The following is a 24,434-nucleotide window of genomic DNA, read 5'->3' as shown; positions in this document are numbered from 1 at the left end:
CATGCAGCCCTCGATGGCTTGCTAAAACTCAGTAAGTGGCCCTCTGCCCAAAATAATTGCCCACCCCTGCCTTAGAATGACATTGTACAGACTTCAAAATGTGTGTTCTGCAGCTTTTTGGACATTAAAAAGTTTCCAAAAAACAATTAAAGATGGGAATGGTTAGCTGACCTGAATGGTTGTTAGATAACAACATGAAAATAGGATATCACTAAAGTTTGTGGCATTACACGTACACAAAGCATAGAGAAACAGTCCTTATTCAATCTCATATCTCTTCTGTTACATAGTTAAGTAGAAAATGGCATTACTTCTAGAGCTGATCAGAAATTTTCCAACCAGAAAACATCGACTCACCAAACCTAAAATGTTTTATCCAGAGCACCTCAGATTCTATGGGCTTCCACTAAATTCAAGACCAGAATGCTCCCTAAATTTCTGGCAGACTGCCTCAGTCAGTGACCCTAGAAGGATAGGGTCTTGGGGCAGACCTGCCAGGCAGCCTATTTCAGGGCCAAAGACTCAGTGCTTCCAGGCTCTCTGCCATGAAGTAAGGAGCCTGAAAGCCCTGGGACTTCAAACTCTAACTGGGCTTAACTCCCAACTCTGCAGCAGGGAGCCTAAGAGCCTCAGCTCTAAGCAAAGCAACACGAACCCTGGAAACCCGAACACCTGCTCAGGGAAACTAGCATTCTTGAGCCTCCGTGTGGTCCAGGGAACACATTTCATTTTTAAAAAAGATTGTGCCAGCGTTTCCAAAGCAGCATTTTTTCAAAACTTCTAGTTCAAAAGAACCTAAAAATACTGTTCCAATTTGGACCAAAAGTTAGTTTAAAAACAAAAAAAAGGGGGAGGGAGGGGGGAAAGATTTCTCATTAATCAGAGCTCCTGCTTTTCAGACGTTACTTTTCAATGCTCAGGGTTGGAAGTTGCTCCAAAACTATGGTGATGAACACTACAGATGTGTCAATAAATATTCTGCTGATCCTGTGAACCTTTCCTACCAGACTTAGACCAAATAAAATCAACAGCAGCATGGGTTCTGCAGCACTGGACAAATTTCAGGAACTGCTATCTCCAGTTTTAAAAAAGTACACAGAGAATATCTCACCCGCTTTGGCTTCCGAACCCTGGATGTTTTCATTCTCTGCTCACTGTTAAAATAGTATTTGTTTAATTTCAGGAAAGCAAAAAGATCTATTAAACTAGCAAAAATATACTGTAAGACACTTCAAGAGCCTTTGATGAAATACACAATCAAAATGCAATGTTAATTAACAGGCAAAATCCCATGCCCATCTCTCTATCCATTAATATGTCAACCTATCTCCACATATCTTGCATGCTACAAAAAATGCATAATACTTGCAGAGTTTAAAGGCAAGAAGAAACTCTTGGCCCACCTACTCTAACCTCTTCCTATGGCATAGTTACTAATCTAATGCCTTCAAATCACCCTTAGTGAAAAAAAACACAAACAAACCAGAATGACATAGTAATCCACAGGTGAATCATTCACCAAATCCTAGCATGTTCTATTCACAGAATCCCTATTAATTAAAATAATTATTATTGCTCTTGAAGAAAAAGGTAGGAGAAATCAGTTAGAGTTTCACATAGGCAAGTCTGGAGATCTAAAACTCCCAAAAGAAAGGAAATACAAATTAGGACTGTTACTTTATCCTTATCTGACTAGGTGACACCAATGAATTGGCAACTATAGGCCGGTCACCCGGGCAACTATAGGCCGGTCAGTCTCACCCCCATCCTTGGTAAAGTATTTGAAGAAATTATCAAGGCTCACATTTGTGAGAGCCCGGCAGGACAAATTATGCTGAGGGGAAACCAGCATGGGTTTGTGGCGGGCAGATCGTGCCTGACCAACCTAGTCTCTTTCTATGACCAGGTTACGAAACGCCTGGACACAGGAGGAGGGGTGGATGTCGTATACTTGGACTTCAGGAAGGCCTTCGATACGGTATCCCACCCCATACTGGTGAACAAGTTAAGAGGCTGTGATGTGGATGACTGCACAGTCCGGTGGGTGGTGAATTGGCTAGAGGGTCGCACCCAAAGAGTCGTGGTAGATGGGTCGGTCTCGACCTGGAAGGGTGTGGGCAGTGGGGTCCCGCAGGGTTCGGTCCTTGGACCGATACTCTTTAATGTCTTCATCAGCGACTTGGACATGGGAGTGAAATGTACTCTGTCCAAGTCTGCAGATGACACAAAGCTATGGGGAGAAGTGGACACGCCGGAGGGCAGGGAACAGCTGCAGGCAGACCTGGATAGGCTGGACAAGTGGGCAGAAAACAACAGGATGCAGTTCAACAAGGAGAAATGCAAAGTGCTGCACCTAGGGAGGAAAAATGTCCAGCACACCTACAGCCTAGGGAATGACCTGCTGGGTGGCACAGAGGTGGAAAGGGATCTTGGAGTCCTAGTGGACTCCAAGAGGAACATGAGCCGGCAGTGTGACAAAGCCATCAGAAAAGCCAATGGCACTTTATCGTGCATCAGCAGATGCATGACAAATAGGTCCAGGGAGGTGATACTTCCCCTCTATAGGGCGTTGGTCAGACCGCAGTTGGAGTACTGCGTGCAATTCTGGGCGCCACACTTCAAGAAGGATGCGGATAACCTGGAGAGGGTACAGCGAAGGGCAACTCATATGGTCAAGGGCCTGCAGACCAAGCCCTACGAGGAGAGACTAGAGAAACTGGACCTTTTCAGCCTCCGCAAGAGAAGGTTGAGAGGCGACCTTGTGGCTGCCTATAAGTTCATCACGGGGGCACAGAAGGGAATTGGTGAGGATTTATTCACCAAGGCGCCCCCGGGGGTTACAAGAAACAATGGCCACAAGCTAGCAGAGAGCAGATTTAGACTGGACATTAGGAAGAACTTCTTCACAGTTCGAGTGGCCAAGGTCTGGAACGGGCTCCCAAGGGAGGTGGTGCTCTCCCCTACCCTGGGGGTCTTCAAGAGGAGGTTAGACGAGTATCTAGCTGGGGTCATCTAGACCCAGCACTCTTTCCTGCTTATGCAGGGGGTCGGACTTGATGATCTATTGAGGTCCCTTCCGACCCTAACATCTATGAATCTATGAATTCCACAGGCAAGTACTGGCACTGATCTGAGTACAGCAGGAAAATCAACAGCCTTAAATTATTATTTTTGTTAATTTGTTAACATGTTTAGGTTAAGGTTTAAACTGACAGAAATAAAAGTACTTGGGCATTCAGTTTTTAAAAATTCCAGCAAATCTCCCTCAATTCTTATTGTAAATATTTAAGAATAAACCACCTACTTGACTTCTCTTCAATTGCACCTATTCAACAATCCTAGTATCCCCACCTTCAAATAAAAGCACTATCATGCACAATATTGGACACAAGATGTTACGCAGACAAATCATTCATATGCTTGTGCTATGTTTCATTGGTGAAGAGCAGGGGAGCTTCTTTGAGCTATTTTATTGGGTCTGAGTAGGCTGGAGAGCGAGAAGAAAGGAAGAAAAAAAGTGGTGGTTCCACATTCCTAAAGTGTGAAATACTAAATGTTTCTGCAAAAAATTAAAGTACTTTCATACAGCTCACAGAAATTGTTTAAATTTTATGTGCAAATGCAGAAAGCAAATATTGCAATGATTCATAACTAAGAAGATTTGCTTCATAAACATAAGTAGCAACAACCTAATATTTCTTTCAGATGTATTAGAAACCTTTTAGAAATGGAGAAGGCTGCCAGAGGAACATGCATCTGGCATAACAGTTTAATCCAACCCTTCACTGTACCTTCAAATTGTATTCAGAGAGTGAATACATATACATTATATTTGCCTGGAAATTAAAGTCAAATTTCACTTTATTTACCTTGAATTACAAAAGGTATCATTTTACTTTAAGTGCATGTGTGTTCTAAAGTAAAAATCTTGTTAGAAGAGTGACAGCAGCATGTTTCTCTATGCTCATGCTTTATTTAATGACAAGCAGTATTCTTTATTTAAGCATAAATGTTCCACTTATTCAAATTCTTTGCTGACCAGTGTTTGCTCAAACAATATCAAAGACACTCTCCCCCTACTTCAAAACCATTTCAGCCAAGCAACAAGAAAACCCAACCAAGCTAAAAAAAGTGAAAGGCAAGCTTAAAAATACACCAAAAATCCCACACCTGAATTGCCTTGGGAGGATCCACTACACTATAATGATGCAAGTGCTCTCTCAGCTACAAGGTGTTTTTTTTCCTGTCTGCTAAACATGGGTGTTAAAAAAGAAAAAAAAAAAAAGAATTTTCATGGCGTTTCAACTTCAACATTAAAAAAAAAAGGTCTTTGGCCACAATTTTATACAAATATAAAGTAAAGAACTGTAGTCAATATGACAAACAACCAGGAAAAAAATCAGTACCATTTTCAAAGGACTCCAAATGATTTTCAAAAGTGAGTTTTGCTTCAGTTTTCTGTTTGTTTCACATTTTCAATTACCTTTCAGTTATGCATTTGCTACTTAATCTGATCATCTAATATAACCTCTGCATATTTCCATTTTAAACAGCCAACATTTTAGCAACTATTCAAGCTGGATCATGCCTAGGAAAAACATCTACAAATATAAAACATCTGCTCTACCAACCCAGACAGTAGCATACCTATATCCTATTGAAGATTCAAAAGTAATTGTAACCAAGGGAAATTCTGTCAGGATTAAAGGAAAATATATTTCTTTCCCAACATTGAAAAAACCAAGGTTTTCCAGAACTTTTGGAACTATATTTACAGCATTCACAACTTTAGATATGAAAGTTTTCAGGAGGAATCACTACTAGAAGGATCGGAAGAATCATGGCTTATTGCAAAGAATACTCAAAAATAATGAAGTAATGCTTCAAAATTGGGCAAGCAGAGGAAGATAATTTACAAAACAAGCAGTAAATATTGAAAAAAAAAAAGTCTCATATCACCTGGATTTTAAACAAAGATTGACCTAAACCATGTGATCTACTGCTACATAACCTAGACTTAGAAATGAGGAAATGTAGATTAAGTGTCTTCCCAATGCTGGAAGGAGGTATTTCACTGTAGGTAGCCAGATCTCACTGCATGGATGTCAGTGTTATAGAGAAGTAGGGCTGGAGGGGACCTTGTGGCTGCATCCAAATGAGTGTGCACATGCAGAGGAGCACAGTTTCCCACGGGACAAATGGTAGCAGCACATACTGGTTGGCCAGGCTCCTTCTGGCAGCACACAACACTGCTGCAAGTGCCATGTTGGTATTTTTGGTGGATTTGGGGAGGGTGGGGGAGGGAGGGTTACACTGGGCTCTCCCAGTGTCAAATGAAGCCCTGCCACCCTGCAAATTAGTGGCGTGGCAAACAGGTACACTTGCACTGCATGCAGTTTGAGGCACCACAAATTGCATGTGCATGCTCATCAAGCCACACCCCAAGAGATCATTTAGTCCAACCTCCTGCCTGAGGCAGAAAACCTCTTGCGTCCCATACAGGGATCAAATCTGCAACCTTGGCATTATTAGCACCATGCACAGAGCTAATAAGCACTAGCTTGCTTGCGTCACTTAACATCTGAAAATAACTCAATATTGATAATAAACTAAGGAAGAAAAAACATGCACGAAAGTTTGGAAACAGATAAGGATTTTTTTATTTGCTTCCAACATGTCAAAACTTTTTCATAACAAATTCACCAAGCCTACACATTTTTCAGTTTTCCACCCTTAATTCTGGATTATACTCTCATTTTTATATCACTTCCTGCTCCTCCCCATCATATTTAATTGCCTTTAGTGCCCAGTCTGCTCTACCTCTGTAGGTTGCTCAATGGCTGGCTATACAAGAATATTTTGCCTTCTCCCTCCCACCCCTTTCAGCAGCTCCCTCCCCACAAACCCTTAAATCTATATAAGCACATTACAGTGCCTGCCTCTGAAAGTGAACTCTCCCTGCCCCCCCAGTAATCCAAGTAGAACTATTCTAAAACAATAGAGCAGATATTCTCTACCCTATTTTGACATAGCTGGCTTATAACCCGAAAATTTCAAATTGTATGGATGTCATGTTCTCTTATGTGAGTAGTAAAAAAATAGTGGATTATGACAGGCACTAGTCCATAAACTTAAGTACAGAAGAACTCAGCTCTCCCTACATAACTAAAGCAATTGTAACTTGGTTTTCATAGACAGAAAATGTATCTGGGGGGACAGGAAGGGGAATGACTGATGTACGACATGTTATTATTTGGGAATATAATATAATATAAACTTAGTTCTTCATGGGAACAGCACCATAGCTCTAAGAATGTGCTTCTGTCCTCTTCCATTACGGAATGTCCACTCAGTGAGAAAAGCACCCCAAATCTTTGGGTGCAGTAGTGTGTAAATTATATCTGCAATGTTTTACTCCCAATCTTTCAAAAAATGTTAAGCTCTTTTAGTTTTGCCAATATGCATGAATATTTTCAGTATGAAAAGGATAGAGAGGGCCAAGAGTACATAAATATTTTACCACATGCAATCTCCCAGAAGCTACTATCTTTGACTGCCCTTTGTCCCTACCTTTTAGGCAAAGGAAATTTAGCAGCTTTCCTACACTGAAAAAATAGGGTATTACAATTTAAGTTTTTAGTGGGAAGGCAGACAGCAAAGGAAGGATAGGATTTCTCCTAAAGTCAAGTTCATCAACAGTAAAAACCACACAAAGTAGGTCTTTTCAAAGTTCACAATACTGAAAAACACAACTTCTATTAGACTGCTGTCACTATTGTCTATCTACTAATAAAATGACCTAGACTAAGAACAAAAGCTTTGAAGGTCAGGAGCATATGTGCAATAACAGAATCAATTAAAAAAACCTGCAATGTGCCTATTTTCAGTTTCACTTGGCATTAACCAATATTCTTCACCTTACAGTTTTGCAGATTTCAAACACAACCAATAAAAGCAAGCACATGTAAAACAGTGCACATACAGATAAAAGTAATACTTGGGAAACAGCCTGTGAGACAAATATGGGTTGGCTGTCTTTTTTAAATAAGGAAGGTAGAGTACCAAAAGGATTTTCTTCTCTTTTTGGTGGTTTACTCTCCTCTCCTCACCTCCATCCCCTCTCCCCCCACCCCAAAATACAGCAACCTGCTGTTCACATGTCATTTTTTGCATTAACTACTCAAGGTTTATCTGCAACGCAGGTCGCTTGCTATCCCCAGAGCAGAAAGATTTTTAAAAGCTTTAAAAACAGCCCTAAGGTTTTTATATGCTTGTGTTTATGTATGGGAGCCATAATTTACATTAGAATAGTGTGTCCATAAGGGTGCTTTAACCAATAGTGTAACCTATTCATATTTTCAACCCAGAGGAAAATAGTTTCTTGTATAAACAAATCTCCAGGCTACAGCTGTTTCAAATGTACTGTTTTATATTGAAGGTGCTCAGAACTTCAGTTACTATACAAAATAAAATACATACACTTCACCAGGATCACATGATCCTCAACCAACTGCAGTAGCAGGCAAAATTTTAAATGCTAATTAAGTTATAACAGTGTACAAAATGTTGTGTCCCACCATTTACTTCCTTTTTCATTTGATAGCTTTGCCTCCTGCAAATGCCTTTTGGAGGATATTAAAATGTCTATTTATTTTGTCAATTTCTGCATACTTTTTTATTTTGCTCCATATGCCCAACACTGCATTTCCTTGAGTTTGGCTGAAAATCTACAGAGCAGTAAGAGAACAGGTAATCGCACAGAAATGCTGCAGTAATTCCAGAATAAATCAATGCAGTTTAAGTAGAATAGCCGAGTGTTAAACACGTTGCATAATGAAACTAGTTCAAGATATGTAGACAAATTCTGTTAGCTTGTGGCTCTACTGAAGCCCTTCATTAAACTGATTTATTTTGCTAGAATCCAGTTTCTGAAGACAAATGGGATAAAACATTCCAACATCAGCAATTACCATTTTGATTTCTAATAGTTTCATAGTTGGTAGGGTCAGAAAGGACCCGAGGAGATCATCTAGTCCGACCCCCTGCCGTGGCAGGAAAGAATATTGGTGTCAAATGTTTGTCCAGCCTCCTTTTAAAGACCCCCAGGGTAGGAGCCAGCACCACTTCTTTTGGAAGTTGGTTCCAGGTCCTAGCCACCCTGACAGTGAAATAGAGCTTCCTAATGTCTAGCCTGAAACTACGCTCTGCTAGCTTGTGTCCGTTGTTTCTTGTAACTCCCGGGATTGCTCAGGGGAACAGGGACTCTCCCAATGCCTGCTGGTCCCCCTTGACTAGTTTGCAGACTGCCACTAGATCCCCTCTCAGCCTTCTCTTGTGGAGGCTGAACAAGTTCAGGTCCCTCAGACTCTCCTTGTAGGGCCTGCCCTGCTGACCCCTGATCATGCAGGTGGCCCTCCTCTGGACCCTCTCCATACTGGCCACATCCCTCCTGAAGTGCGGCGCCCAGAACTGGATGCAGTACTCCAGCTGCAGCCTGACCAGTGTCACACAGAGGGCGAGGATAACCTCCTTGGACCTGCTTGAGATGCATCTGTGGATGCACGACAAGGTATGGTTGGCCTTCCTGATCGCGTCCCCACACTGTCGGCCCATGTTCACTGCGGCATCAATGATGACTCCAAGATCCTTTTCTGTCTCCACACTGGCGAGAAGGGAGTTCCCCCAGCCTGTAGGTGTGCCGCTGGTTCTTCCTCCCCAGGTGCATTACCCTGCACTTGTCAGTGTTGAACCCCATCCTGTTCTCATCCGCCCACCCCTGTAACCTGTCTAGATCCGCTTGCAGCCTGTTCCTTCCTACTAGTGTACCCACTTACCCCCACATCTTAGTGTCATCTGCGAACTTGAATAGGGTGCTTTCTACCCCCTCACCCAAGTCACTGATGATGTTGAAGTGTGGGCCCGAGGACCGAGCCCTGGGGAACCCCACTGCCTACATAATTATGTGCCATATACCAAGAGTCTACATCGAAACAAACTTTTTAAGAGTTATGCATCACAGAGAATACTGAAACTCAGTTTTGATTCAGATTCACCAGAAAGCCAAGATTCAAAATTTGAAAATCCTTTAGAACTGAACATCTGTCTTCCCTACGCCTACAGCAGACTTGCTTCATATGGAGCAACTGTTCTCAAATTATTTGCCATTGGGGACCACACTTGCAGCTCTCAATGCATCGTGGGTCGCACCCCACAGCTGAGGGGGCTCCCAGCTGCCAGGGGAACAGGACCAGGGCCTGCAGCCCCCTACCTCCCTGCCCAGCAGTGCCTAATCCTATGTTGCCACCTGCAGGAGGCAGCAGTTGCTGCAGCCGGAGCAGAGAACAACTCCACCCCCTCAATCCCATGGGCAGCATGACCAGAGGGGAGCCCATCGGGGTGTGGGGCAAGGCGGATGCGGGCTGCCCAAGGTGCGCTCAGGGTTCCCACCCTGCTGCCCTCCCCCCAGGGCCTCTGTGGCTCAGTGGGTGGGACCTGGCATTAGTGGGCAGGAAGGCTCAGTGCTGCTGCCAGGAGCCCCATGCCAACCGTGCTACCATGGCAAGGTGCCCCCTGCCCATCTAGCAGCAGTGGCAGCATGGAGTTGTACCCCCCTGCTGCTGCTGGAGGGGTGTGGGGGTTGCCTCGCCATGGCAGTAAAGCTGGCATTGGGCTTCTGGCAGCAATACTGAACCTCCCTGCCCCGCTCTGCCATGAAGGCCCCTGGGAGGAGGGCAGTAGGGTGGGGATCCCTGAGCCAGCAGTCCACCACACCACACACAAATCTGGGGGACACATGCCCCTCCACGCCTCCCTCCCTGGAAGTGTGCACAGCAGCAGGGAGCCCCCCTCCCCCCAGATAAGCCACCTGTGGCTCCAACCGGCTCCCTGATCGGGACCCGTGGCTGCCCTGGCTCCAGGCCCCATGCTGGGCAGTCCCCCCAAAACTATGCTGCAACACACTGATCCTGAGCAACTTCCTTATCAGAGGAGAAACTTGTTCAGCTCTAAACCTCTGGCCTCTTTAAGAAGTATATACATAAAGTTAATGCCCACATTAGAACTGGCAGGCTTTTCATTGTGTATACTCCATCACTGAGATCACACACTTACTTCATGTATGAAGTATTCTGCCATTATTTTATGCTGCCGAGGTGAAAGGATGGGAGCCACTATTAACATATTAACGTGGGAGAAAGGAGGTAAACAACAGCAAAAAATATTGCTATGCCGAACACTTTACTCCAGTAAGTTTAGGAAATGTCACCATGAGTAATAAAGTATAAACAAAGATGACAAAATAATATTTGGAGTTTTGGAAATGGTAAGTATGTAAGTAACTTTCTAAAAAGGCATCCCAGAAGATGATGATGTAAGGAGAAAACTAAAAGGATAAAAGAGCAAGAAAGAGGACTGCTGTGCTAGCATCAGCTGGAGCAAGACAACACGGGACATCTAGAATTTCTATCCGACTAACCCAGTTGCAAGTATTATGATCAAATGCTTCTAACTCCAGCATCAATAAGTGCTGTAACAATGTCATCTAATATACAGAGAGCTACTCATTGTTATAGTTAATTAAAGTGAATGTTTAAGATACAGGCAATCCCTGACTTACAACTTTGAGTTACAACATTTCGCACTTACAAGGTTTATAAATTGACACCCTGTTTCAACTTTATAATGTCAGTTTCAACTTTACAACACTTGATCCGATGTGATGCCATGTCAGCGAACAAGTTCATTGCGTCGCTCATCTCCCTGGAGAACATCTGTCCAAACCTCCTTGGACACTTTCTTCAAGAAAGCAGACAAGACTCCAGAAAAACCTGCAGCCAAGACTCCTGAGAAGACTCCAGCCAAGAACACTTCAAAAAGTCCAACCAAAGCCTTTCAAAAAGTCCAGCAAAGTCACCTCAAAGAAGTCCTTCCAAATCAATATGATTGCTATTTACAATATAAATACATTAATGCAACTATATTACTTATCTATAATTGATCGAGTACAAAATTCTGGGGTATTTTTGGAAAACAGGGTATCAGGTCTTGGTTCAGGAACCAATCCCCCATTTAAAACATTGTTTTTTATGAGAAAATTGGTTCCGAGTTACAATGTTTCGACCTAAGACACGGTTTTCAGAAACCAATTATGTCGTAAATCTGAGGACTGCCTGTACTATATTACCACTATTGGCCTTTGGATTTAATAAAGAAATTTCAGTCAAATAACTGACATGGTCAAATTCTAACAGTTGCCTCTTGCTGATGTATTCCTTTCACTTCAAGTCTGTCTCATCCTATCTGCATCTAAATAAGGCAGCTTCATCCTCCACGCTGCCAGCACCCTGGTGTGATGAGAGGATGGAAGAGGGAATACAAGAGAGATTCTCCGCACTTTGATTTCTGGTGCCTAGATGCAGAATGGAACAGCCATGAGCAGCCATTACAAGGAAAGTTCTATTCAGCGCTTGCAGCCTAGACTCAAGTTTGATCCCTGTAGCTAAAAGGCTACAAGAACTCGGCTGCAAAACTCTAGAAATCTGAACATATGCAGATGGCTAGTTTCAACGGGCAAGTCTCATATTTTATTTATATTAGATTTGTTAGAACTTAGGCAAGTTTGTGCACACTTTTCCCAGCACAGTAAAAGGCACATTGCTATAGGAAAGGCCATATCCTGAAACTTAAGTATAAAGCATAGGGATGTTAGAGCTTCTCAAAAGAAAAAGTCACCAGGAACTTGTGTTGGTGGGAAAAAAACAATGTTCTCCAACCTTACTCTCAAATAGTTGAACCATATTTAACTCAATATTTCTCTCTAAAATTTCAGCCCAAAGCAGATGCCCAATACTGAAAGTTTCAACTGAAGGAATTAAGATCCAGCAAGGTAAAAGTAACTGAAAAAAAGATAATAACTGTATACTAGACACCATTTTGAATCCTGCATAGGATAAGATACTGCTTCACAGAATTACTTTGAAGTCATTCTTCTGTATTAAATAGTAGGGGCACACCGATAAGGATTTTTTTGGACGATGCCGATGGCCAATTATTAAACAGCCATATCATCAGATAGCAATCTGATAGCTGATATTCAGCTCAGTAGCTTGGAGAGAAGCTCCCTGATGGTAAGTCTGTGATGTTGTGGGGGAGGGATGTGGGGGGTGCAGATTAAGGCCCCCACAGTGAGGGAGAGAGTGGGGCAGGAGCAGGCACTGCCCGGCCAGGGCAGTGAATATGACCCCACTGGGAGCAGGGCAAAACTGTGGGTGGCTTGTCTGGAGGGCATGGGGGGAGGGGCCGTGGTTCCCTGCTGCTGTGCACGCCCCCTGATTTGTGTGTGTGGCAAGAGTGGGCTGCCCATTGCAGGCTTAGGGCGAGGGGCTGTGCCAGCCCTCTTCCTGGCCCCAAGCCCACAGCGGGCAGTTCACCCTCGCCCTATGACTCCCCCAGGGGTGCAAGCAGCAACAGGGAACTGCCCTCCCCAACCCCCCCCCCCCCGTGCTCCCAGCAGGGTTGCATTCACCACCCTGGCTAGGCAGCACCTGCCCCACTGCCTCCCTCACCATGGGGGAGCCTCAATATGCCCCCTCCATGCCCCCCCCCCAAAACTTACTGGCCATATGCTGCTCTCCATACTTCTGGGCTCCATTCCTGGTCACGTGTGTGCTGTGTCTTTCCACGTGCACTCGGCATTTATTGGTGATGCTATCAGCTACGCCGGCCAAAAAAAGCTGATTGCTGATGATGTTAATTTTTTAATCAGTCCTGATCCAATGTTCGACTGATATATCAGTGCACCTCTATTAAATAGACATTGTTATTATGCATATTGTTTGATGCCATCTAATCTTCATTATAATACTTCAAGTCACTAATTTTTATAGATTCCACATTTCTGTTCTAATATTTTCGTTACTAAAATGATACAAAGAGTTATTGACTAGCATCTTCTTGCTCATTCAATTAGTGATTTATTACATGCAAGACTTTGTAGCTTTCATTTTCTTGCCAAAAAATAGCTACATGTACATATTTATATATACAAAATATGAGCTTCCAGATACGAATTTACCTTTTATTTTAAAACAGGTGTTGCCACCGTGGGCCACTTTTTGCAACCCAGGCCCACATTGGGCTGCACTCCTGCGTGCCCTGGCAATTGGCAGATGCTGCAAATGGAATAGCTGAATAGAGGTAGGCACAAGGACCCATTTAGGGATGCCTCCACTGCCTGAACAGAGAGAATACACTAAACAGAGCAGGCAACAGGAGCTTGGGGACACCCCCTCTATCGCTGTGGAGCTGATTTTCCAGGAGCTGCCACCTGCAGATCCAGCCTGTCCATAGGCCAGATTTGGCATGTGGGCCATTGGTTGCTGACCCCTGCTCTAAAAGATTAGGACACAAATCACAATGAAAGTCCAGTAAGTATAAGACAGTCTCTAGGCATATCCGTAACTTACTTGTCACAAATCAGTTACACTGGCATTATTGTTTTTAAAAACAGCTTCTATGCATAAATTGCTTGTAAAGATTAAAATTATTTTCTTTCTACACTCAGCCAAAATGACACATAAGCTTCTGATTTTATAATTCTTAGTATATGACACACCTCAACTGAAGTCACTGAATTCTTGTCTAAACATACAACAGCTCAGTTCATTTTCATATCTGCACAACCGGTTCATGCATATAAGAGTTCTGTCATAAAACCTGCCGCAGTGGGCAGTTCACCCTCACCCCATGACTCCCCCAGGGGTGCACGCAGCAGCAGGGAACTGCCCCTTCCCCCCCCCCCCCCCCCGGCGCTCCCAGCAGGGTTGCATTCACCACCCTGGCTAGGCAGTGCTTGCCCCTGCCCCTGCCCCACTGCCTCCCTCACCATGGGGGAGCCTCGATATGCCCCCTCCATGCCCCTCCCCACCCCCCCACAGACTTGCTTGCAGTATTTTAAATTACATAAATCCTGAACAGTCAATTATTAGCTCTCTCTCTCTTCTTGCACAGTACAATCAATAAGATTACAAAAATGAATGAAATCAATGTAACACTAATACTAAAGAAAATTATTTTATTAATAAAGGGTACTGCTCTGAAATTCAAATATGTTTTAGGGTTCAATAGGGTAACAGAGAACAGACACTGCTGAATAACTGGACCACTGCAAAATTTCAAGATTTAATTACCTAGCTAGGAAAAGCTGAAAAGTAAAACAACAATAAAATACTGGAAATCAATGTTAATCAATATGATGATGGAATGTCGAGACTAAAAATACAGACCAGATTCCTGAGGATACATAAATAGTGCCATCTGGAATGTGCGCTAGACACCAAAAACATTACTGTGGCATGGAGCTCTGCCAGCATAAAGCACTGCCACATTGGTTGGCATCTCCTCAGTGCAGGTTGAGCAATGTTGCACTACTCAGCTTTGAAGGAGACTACTTTTGAGATAAAACATTCTTCTTTTCAGACCCTAAAGAACACACACATTTAGACAGTTCATTTTTTAAAGATCTGACATTAGTATCAAGATATTTTAAAGAATTCCTTAACCAAATATAAAACAATATAGTGTAAAGAATATTGCTGAAAAGTTTCCAAAACAGTCAAGCATTCAGCTTTGTACAAAATACTGACAATGCCACATACTGTATTAGGACTGTAATGTTGTTGTAGCTGTGACAGTCCAGGGGATATGCTAGAAGCAAAATGTTCAATAACCCTTTTTAGACTAACTGTATAGCCGAGCAAGACGTCAGACAAATTTTCTAATGCAAGGAAGGACATTTTGTGCCCAAAAGCTCATGTAACATTTTATCCAACCCTACAGTTGGTCCAATAGGAGATGTTATTAAGCTTTCTTCTTGCAGGAACACATTAAAGCCCCAGATTCTCAACTGCAAAACTAAAAGGGAGGAAGTCCGGGACATTTGTTTTCCTCTGATACTGACTGCCCCAGCACTGGTCTAAGCCTTTGAAGTAAATCAGTTCATTCTGGATATTAGTCTAACCTATGCCAGCTACCAACACCAGCCAGGAGCTAATACAACAGACAAGCACATGATGGAAAAGCATCCTAGACATGCCTCATTGTTAATGAGCACGGAGTGACATGTTTATTACTCTAAACATACCCTCCAGAAGATAGTTGTACATATAGGACAATTTTTTGATGGGGCAATGCCACAATCTCTTAACTGGAAAGATGCCGCCCTATGAGATTCTGCAATAAACTTTCCGTCTACTTCTGAAATCCATTTCCCAAAGAATTTTAGGTAAGAAATATATATGTGATCCCACCATTGACAAGTTATTTTGAGCCAGTTCATTTTGCCAGCAGCTAAAGGAAAAAATATTTGAAGACTGAGACTGTGACAGCAGTTTCATCACCCTGTAATCTGCCAAGTGCTTTCCTTTCAATTGCCTTCAAAAAAAAGTTTAATAGTTCTCTGTAGAGGCCCTTTTTTGTGGAAAATGTGTGCTATGTTTTGATCAAAGTCCTCTTCATGTTAAATGCAAATTTCACTATACTTCAGGTGGGGAGGATGCAATTTTCGTGAGTCTTCCAGAAGGAGTTCCAATGATTGTCAAGTTGCAGCACATGAATCTTCCTTCAGCCAACCAGCCATAAAACTGATTGGAGGCTATGAAAGAATTACTGAATTTTCACAAAATGCTTTAGGGCAATTAGATGTTACAACAAAGTTTGAATATTTCTGAAGAACTAAATGTCATTTTTTCCATGTTTTGTTTGCTCCCTCACAAAGCAAACAAATGTCACCTTGACAATTTATTCTATACTCTAGAACACGGGTGGGCAATTATTTTGAGCAAAAGGCCACTTACTGAGTTCTGGCAAGCCATTGAGGGCCGCATGACAGGCAGCCAGGGGCAGATAAATATTAATTTTCTACATTTTTAGGGGCCCTGCGGGCTGGTTCAAATGGCCTAGTGAGCTGCATCTGGCCTGCGAGCCACATTTTGCCCACCCCTGCTCCAGAAGTCCACTTTAGCAGCGTGGACACAATAGGTTTCATTTCTCTTTTCACATGTACTAATCTTCCACAATTCCTCAAATGAATGCATACCTTTTATTTAACCACTGTTGACAATATTTGTATTTTAGTATGGCAGAACTTCTTCATTACATTTAACTGATGGCTTCAATGGGATTCAATTGAAAAGAGGTAGGAAACAAATTATTGAATATATCAGAAGTTAATGACACTGTATATTTGATACAAATACTGATCACCAATTTCCAGTATTTATCACAAGCTCCCACTTCTGTTCGTTAGAATGACAACCAGCCAATACATAAAGATTCCAACATTTTGCAGACAGAAGACTGAAAAATAAAATTATCTTTATATAGAACAAACCAGAATGACTGTTGACTTTCCAGAATTGCTAGGTTCTTACAAAGTAAGAGCCAACAGATCACACCATTTTGAATATTTATGAAAATATTTTGGAATGACAAAGTGTCAAAGTAAACAAAAAAAAGGAAAAAATGGAAGGAAAAGTGCAGTTGAGATTCGCCATTGGGAGAAAAAAAGTGATTTGGTTTTTCATGTGGGGAGTTTGGTTTTTGCCTCCCTCACAACATATTTTTATTGAGTTAAGTGAAAACATTAAATATCTACTTAAAGTATCTGCTAGCAGCAAGCAAGAGTAAGTAGCAGGATACAAACTCTTCTAACTGATTTCAATAGTGACGATATACAAGACAGAATAATTATTTTAATTTATTAGCAAAAACAAGTAAGTGATTAATTTTAAGTGGACTCCAGTAATTTATTTAAGAGTCACAATTCTATAATCTCTTCTCCATACTGTTCCAATCATCCTAGGTGCTGTTTTTAACTGAAAAGAGATAAGAGGTAGGGTATACCACTCCTCCCCTTCCCCCCCCACCAGTCTATTCATTCATTCATTGGACAGTAGCCAAACATTTGGTGAGCTATACCGTTTATCCTGTATTATGTCTAGCATTTATATTACTGAAGCATTACACAAGTGCAGTCAATATTAGGTTGCCCATTGTGCTGCTCACTCTACAGGCACACAGGAAGAAAGTGATAAGCTGTTGGGGCTGAAACTGTCTAGAGCAGCAGTCAGCAACTTTTTAGAGCTGGGGGCTGGAACATCCCAGCTTGGATCCAAGGCAGGTTGTGTTCTGAAACAGCTGATGCCTCTGTGGTGGCAGCAGCTTTTCCATGCTGCTGCTTTCTTTCCCCCCCAGCTATGGAGCAGACATAGCTTCCTGTCCAGCCCTGGAATAGCCATTGTCCTGCTCTGCCAGAATGCTGCCAAGCCTGCAAGCTCTGTGGGCTGGATCAACTTGCTCCATGTGATGGATCTGGCTCATGAGCCGCATGTTGCCAACCCCTGGTCCAGGATTTATTTATACACAGAAGTAAGTTTAGGCATAGGAATAGAAACATACAGGTCCCACACATTTGACATTACATGACTAGAGATTTTATAGAATCCTCTTCTAGAATCTCAATTTTCAATATAAAATGTTGCTAGCCATTTTGGCTGTTGACAAACATGGACCGCACGTCCCCCCCCCAAACAGAGCTTTACCGGAAGAGGAAGTGCATTAGTTTGACCCAGCTCCCCAGCATCTTATGCACTTCAGCAAGGCTTTTTGGAGCTTTTATCTAAAGCGGATTCAATCGGCTATTAGATAAAAGTGCCAAAAAGCCCCACTGAAGCATGCAATCTATACAGACGTTGGGTGAACCGGGTCAAACTAATGTGACGCTTCCTCTGGGCACATACTGCGCTTGGGAGCTTAAAGTAAAGCACTATGTGTTGTTTTTTTTCCATGTCTGTAAGCAGCCTTTGATTGTGGAAATACTGAAAGTACAAACAGCACTGCCTGCCTGAGTCTGCATAGGGACTAAACAGCTCAGAGAACTGTGAAATGCACCATTAATTTTAATTAAGGCTACAAAGATTTATTTCAGTGGTACAGAATATGGCAAATTTTGAAGAGGCAAAAAGTACTGAATACTTTGTCATTTTGCTATGACATGGTGTTGTCCAACATTTGTTTTGTCTCCATCTTGTAGGGACCTGTTAGCAACTGCCTCTGGCTCCTCAGCACTCCCAGCAAGGGGGAGTTAATGGACTTTTAGCATACTTTCTCTGAAGCATTCCTTGGAAGTAGACAACACAAAACTTGGGAGCAAATACAGTTTGCAACAAGGAAGCAGGAGGAATCTGAAGTACAGACTGGTAATGTCAGCTGCCTGGAGAACAGCACAGCAGCTAAGGCCTAGAGGAAAATGACTTGTTGACACCCTGTCATATTCTTGCATAGCAATGAAGCGAGTTCTGCAAGGCAACTTGGACAATGTGAGGGAAACCAAGACCCAGTGATCGGAGCTGGTTTATCTGGAGAGCACAGAACAAAATCTAATCTTAAAAAATAATCACCATTGAAAAATAACTGTTGACAAATTTTGCATCTAGGAGCATTGTCAACTAAGAGCTATAGCTCTGTGTTTTTCCAGGGTGAATGAGGTGGGGAAGATAATACGAAAGCATGAAAGAATAAGTTGAACACTACTGTGGAATTTGGTCTCCTGCCACCTGGAACAGCATCCTGTACAGATATACTGTATTTGTTCAAGTTATCATTGTGATTAGGATGCTTGGTAAAAGCCATGGAAGGGTTACAGATTTTTATGGGAGGAGAGGGGTATAATTATTTCCAAGTAATTTTCAGTTGTCTAGTATATACATAGCACCAATTTTGAACAAGAATGTGTATTATTAGTCAGTCCTTCAATTTCTCTGTGACAGTCAACTTGATATGTCCTCATTTTCAAAAACGAGGAAAGTTATTTCAGATATTACCACAAAGCCTACCAAAAAGTAAGATACAGCCATCATATTTAATTACATCCCCAGAAACCTAAAGCTGAGAGTATAACAAACATTAAACTACTTATTACTAGTGTGTTATGCTGATATTCTCACTGCCTGTTCCTCTACTTAATTGTTTTAGACTGGTGGAGAAATAATTTAACTCTGCCGATAAACAACAAACAACTGATTCAGGTCCTTCTTGTCTAAACTTAATCCAGCCTGCCAATTTTTGGCCAAGACTCCCTTTCTGATCTAAGACAACATGCCTCCACCTTCTTTTCTTATGCATCTCACGGATGTTCAGTTCAAAGGCTATATATCCTAAGCTACTCAGTCCCACTTTACTTTTCACTGAAAAGATCTGTACATATGCACACACACACACACTCAAATCCATAAGAAACTGTAGAACTTACAAGACACAGGCTTAACCTGACCAGTTACATTTTGTTGTTCCTCTTTTTCTGTTGCCCACGTAGATAAAGTGCTTTGGGGTATGAACTCCATCTTATTTGTCTAAGTGCTTTGCAGAGTTAGTGCTATGCAATTTTTACTCAAAACAGTCCTCTTGTACTAAGACTTAAGCATAACACACTAGGTTGCAAAAGGTCTCCAGGGCAGACCAGAAAATAACTTAGAACTCCAATGAGTTCCTAGTTTTAACTGCTGTGTTGGTTATAACATTTTTTTCAAAAGAGGCAATCAAAAGAGTCCCCACATTGGAAGCTGATTCGTAGATGTTAGGGTCGGAAGGGATCTCAAGAGATCATCAAGTCCAACCCACTGCCTAGGCAGGAAAGAGTGCTGGGGTCAGATGACCCCAGTCAGATGCCTATCCAGCCTTCTCTTAAAAACCCCCAAGGTACGTTAAAAACCACCTCCCTTGGAAGCCCATTCCAAATTTTGGCCAACACTTACCGTGAAGAAAAGTGTACAGGACAAAGAGCAGAAAAATGTACAGGACAAAGAACTGCCCAGGAGAGAAGTCAATAGTAAAATCCTGCCTAGGCCTACGTAATGTCTTACAGTGCAGAAAGGATTCATATTCAGATTGTGCCAAAGGCAAAATAGGTACTATTTGAGTGAAGGACGCATAAGGCGCCTGACCTAAAGAGCTTACAAGGCCCCCGAGGAGCTGTATTTCTAAGGAAGAATGTCATCACAGTTTGAGAAACATGGACCCAACCCTGCAACCTTCGTAAGACAACCCCACTGAAATCACTGGGAGCACTGATCTGAGTAGTAGTTTCTGCACTGAGCACAGTTTTATAGGGTGTGCTGAAACAGTCTATTGCAATTGTATGAAAACTCAAACAGCAAACTATTAAATATTTTTATTCAGTCAAATGAGTACAGTAAAACTAACTAAATGAATCCACAAACTACTGAGAGACTTTGTTTTTTAAGTAAAGAAATCTGACAGGCAAGCTGTTCACAGTCTTTTTCCAACCAGGACTGAATAGCCAAACTAACAGCCTGCCTGGTGAAAGTGTTTGAAATATTAAGAGATGGTCCATATAATCACTTACACTCTCAATAGTCTGTCTGGAAAAAAAACAAACAAAATTAGGTTCCACTTCTGCAATGTAATCTGCCAATACTGACCCCCTAACACATCTGATGTCCTAATGAAGTAAATGAAACTGAGTGGGTGCAGAGGTCAACAATAGCAGGACTGGAGCCTTAACCTTTCCACAGTATGTATTGCTAAGGCAGTAATACACCACACACTTATTATGCCTGGAATGTAGCGTGTCACAATCTAGTTCATTAATGGAATGCAAATGATAAAGAACTATTACTTGAATCATTTTAAGACTTATGTTGAAATGTTTAGCCACACAGAGACAACATTCTAGAAGGAAGTCAAATTAGATATGAGATTGACGAGAAAAGGAAAGGGCCAAAGTTCAGTATATATTTAAATACTGTACTAACTAGGGATTGGAATACAATTTTGCCACAGTTATATAATTCTTAATATCAACAGAGTAGAACCATGCCAATTCAAACTTCTATATGAAAGACCAATTGCAAATATCAAAATTGTTAAATATCCACTAAAAACTTGAGGCAAATACTGCAGAATGTATTTAATTTCCCTGACAAAAGTTTTAATTCTGCTAAAAAACATTTAAGTATTAGAATGTTTTGTAAATGTGATGACATCTTAGTAATATAATGTTCTTCCCTATGCTGATGCACCCTCTTTGAGAAGCAGGGAAAGATAATTTTGAGTGCAAATTATGGAATGAGTAGATTAGGAAAATGCAAATTACTAAAATCGTACAGTAAATATAAACCTAAATATAAATAAGGTGATGGCCTGAGAAATCTCCTCTAGGAACTATCAGCTGAAATAAATTACTAGACAATCTGATTCTTACTTCTGAAATGAGAAGGTTGTTTATAACAGGAAGCTAGAAGGAAATTTGGCAAATTCATTCTTGACTAATCTGTATTTAAACAGCCTCAATTCTCACTGTACTCCAAACAAAGAGCAACTGCAGCTAAACAACAAAAATTTATCAAAACAGTCCTGAAAAATCAAACATAAAACTAGAATGTTGGCTAAAAGTGGGCTGACAGAGGTAACGGTATCATCTGATTTTTAAAAAATCATCATAAAGAAGTCATTACTTGTAACAGGATCTTCCTGGCTTACAAATTTATTACATTATTAATAAATTACAATTTATTTCTAGACCCAGATATTTCTACCAGTTGTGTTCTGGCTCCATCAGAACACTTAACAGCTTTAAAAAAAAACAGAGTAATATTTTTTTATAGCTAAAATGTGTCCATTCCTTTTTTTAAGTGTATATATTGATATAAGATGGAGTCTTCAACACAAGAAGTCTAGCAGCAGCAAATGCCCAGTTAAGAAGGGTCTAGGGGTACAGAGGTGGCAGTGTGCTCAACTCAGAAAAAGGGGGGAAACAGCTTCATATCACCATCAAGGGACTTCTCTAACCAGTGTAAGCAGTAGTGCAGACGGATTTGAATCCAACCCTGCCTAGCCAAACAATGATTGTCATTACATGTGACTGGAGGGTAGAAAGAAAATGTAAGGTATTTTAAAGAATAAACTATGTTAACTAATATTATAGTAGGAAGATATCGTAGAAAGGCTTTGGACTTGGAGGCAAGAGATCTACCCCCACCTTTCCAGAGGCATAACATACATATGATCTGAAAAGAAAAAAAACCCCAAACCTGAAAACCTGTTTATAGTTGTTATTCTTCTTACTGCTTCTCCTTTTTTAGAAAAAAAAAAAAAAGCAAACTTCAGTTTTTCTACTGCAGCCAAACCGACTCTTTACAAGGAACAATGAAAAGGAGCACCTACACATTATTCCATTTCAATAGCCTAGTTATCACATATGTGCAGGAACCATTATTGCACATGCCAGAAACAAGGGCTATTGATCTTTACCTTCTTCCGACAGTACTGGATTATGACAGCAAGATGTAATTTCACACCAAAAGATAGGAAAAAAACTCCTGTTCAAGTCACTATCAATCACCTTTAAATACAAAGAATTTTCCCTGGTGAGAGAAAATGTGTTGCTGCAAGAATAAAGAGGAAGTACAGCAAAATATATTAATACCTTATCTCATGGTATCCTAGAAACACGTACATCAGGAAAGCCAATGGTGCACAGAGATGAACTTGCAGACATGAAAGACTCGGGGGAGAGTCCTCCCCTTCTCCTTCCAAAGTCCCAAAATATGCCTAGCTCTACCTTTCTGAGCCAGGTCTCAAACACAGGCTGGCATACAGTCCGCCATAAGGGATAGAAGTGTCCTTGAAAAACGTCCAGGTTACAGCTAGTACACAAGAGATCTCACTGTGTCAAGAGGCACACAAAGGTTTGGGGGGTTTTGTTGGGTTTCTATTTTTTTTTTTTTTTAAATCTGCTGACCTGTACCGAGGGAAGAGATTCACTCCCCACCGGCACTGGATGCAGCAAGCCAGCGAGGTCAGTTGGCAAGGAGGAATCAACCTGAATCTCGGCTGCTCCTGGAGCAAGCGGCTCGGACGCCGGCCCCCGGCCCCGGAGCCAGGGCTGAGATGGGAACCTGCTAGCAGGCAGGGGAAAGCGGAGCGAGTCCCAGAGACAGAGGATGTCCTCCAGGCTCGGCCTCGCCGCATGCCAGGAGGAGCCCGCGGCTCCCCGTGCCCCCAGCGGCACCTGCGCTGCCAGGGGCATGGAGCGGGGTTCAGCATCCCGCAACTTTCTGCCGGCCTTTCCCGGGTTCCCCGTGCCGAGGGCGGGCGGCACTCACCATGTCCGCCGGGACGCTGCTGGACATCTTGCTGCTCCGCGGAGGCTTCAGCACAAGTCGAGGAGAAGCCGAGGCGGCGGCGAGGTCCCGGCTGCGGGGCGCGCGGGCGGCGGCGGAGGCTCGGGGCCGGGCAGCTGCGCGGGGTGGCGGGGCGGGCTCCTCTGCCCCGCGTCTTGCGGCGGCCCCGGCCCAGGCCGCTAATGACGGGGTGACTCACGGGATCGCCCTGCGCCCGCCCGAGTCACCTCCTCCTCATCCCCGCGGGGCACCCGGCGGGCGGACCCTCCCCGGGCCACGGACTGGCCGCACTGCTGGCCGCGCCGAGCCGAGCCGAGCCCAGGGGCGGCGATGCGCTGCCGGCCGGCGCCGCCCGCGGGCGTTCAACCGCCACCGCCTCAGGTCGCGGCGCTCATCGCCGCCGCCCCTCCCCCGCTAGCTCCCGGCCAGGTCGTGCTGCGGCCGCCCTCAGCGCGCCCCGCTCGCTGCCCCGCGCCCGCCCCCCGTCATCTTCCTTCAAGCCAACATGGCGTCTGCCGAGCCGAGAAAAGGGGACACGGCGGGGGACGGAGCCCCCCCTCGCGTCACCGCCGCCCGCCCCGCGCGCGGCATCATGGGGCTTGTAGTCCCGCGGGGTGCGCAGTCCGCAGCCCGCCCCGCGTCCCCTTGGCACACACGGCCCCCAGGGAAGGGCTCAAAGGCGGCACCTAGAAGCACGCCCATCCCTGAGGCCGCCGAGACTGGCAGAGGTCAAATCGCGCAGCCCCCAGAGCGGGGATCAGCCCAGTCCAAACCAGCCCGTGCAGCTCCATAACCCGGTGGTTCTCAACCGCTTGCACCTTACGTCCCACCAACCAAACCTCGGTCCCACCGTGACAAAAACAAAACCCCACTTTTGCGCTGTTCGAGATCTCTGTAGATTCGTCTGTTTGAAGTGCAAACTACTTTGATTTTTTCCATTGGGCAATGAGTTGAAGTTCCACCTACACGACCTTCCCATCCCTGAGAAACACTGCCATAACCTAACCTCCTCCTAAACTGCCCTCAACCCTGACGCAGCAGACAGGAGGACACCCTAACCTGCCAGAGGGACATCATGGGATCCTCTGTCCTGCTTCTATAAGAGGTGGTTAATTTACACTCCGGAGACCCCAGGTTGAAAGCCAGGCTGTCGGCTACAGGGGAAGGCAAAAAAACCACTGTCTGACCATGGGGAAAAATTCCCTCCTGAACCCAAATGTGGCCACTGACCCTGAG

General features: G+C 43.3%; 1 protein-coding gene across 1 annotated transcript in view; it reads right to left on the bottom strand.

Moving 5' to 3' along the window:
- UBL3 (ubiquitin like 3) overlaps positions 1-23,689 on the bottom strand; it is an 84,032-nt gene extending 60,343 nt beyond the window's left edge. Inside the window, exon 1 of the mRNA XM_014595944.3 lies at positions 23,181-23,689. Coding sequence (XP_014451430.1) covers positions 23,181-23,207 — 27 coding nt within the window. The 5' untranslated portion in view covers positions 23,208-23,689. The remainder of the gene's footprint in view (positions 1-23,180) is intronic.
- Positions 23,690-24,434: the final 745 nt, after the last annotated feature.

This window comes from Alligator mississippiensis, chromosome 1, assembly GCF_030867095.1.
Source record: "Alligator mississippiensis isolate rAllMis1 chromosome 1, rAllMis1, whole genome shotgun sequence".
NCBI lineage: Eukaryota > Metazoa > Chordata > Crocodylia > Alligatoridae > Alligator > Alligator mississippiensis.
The sequence above is the reverse complement of the archived record's forward strand: the minus strand, read 5'-3'. Positions and strand labels throughout refer to the sequence as shown.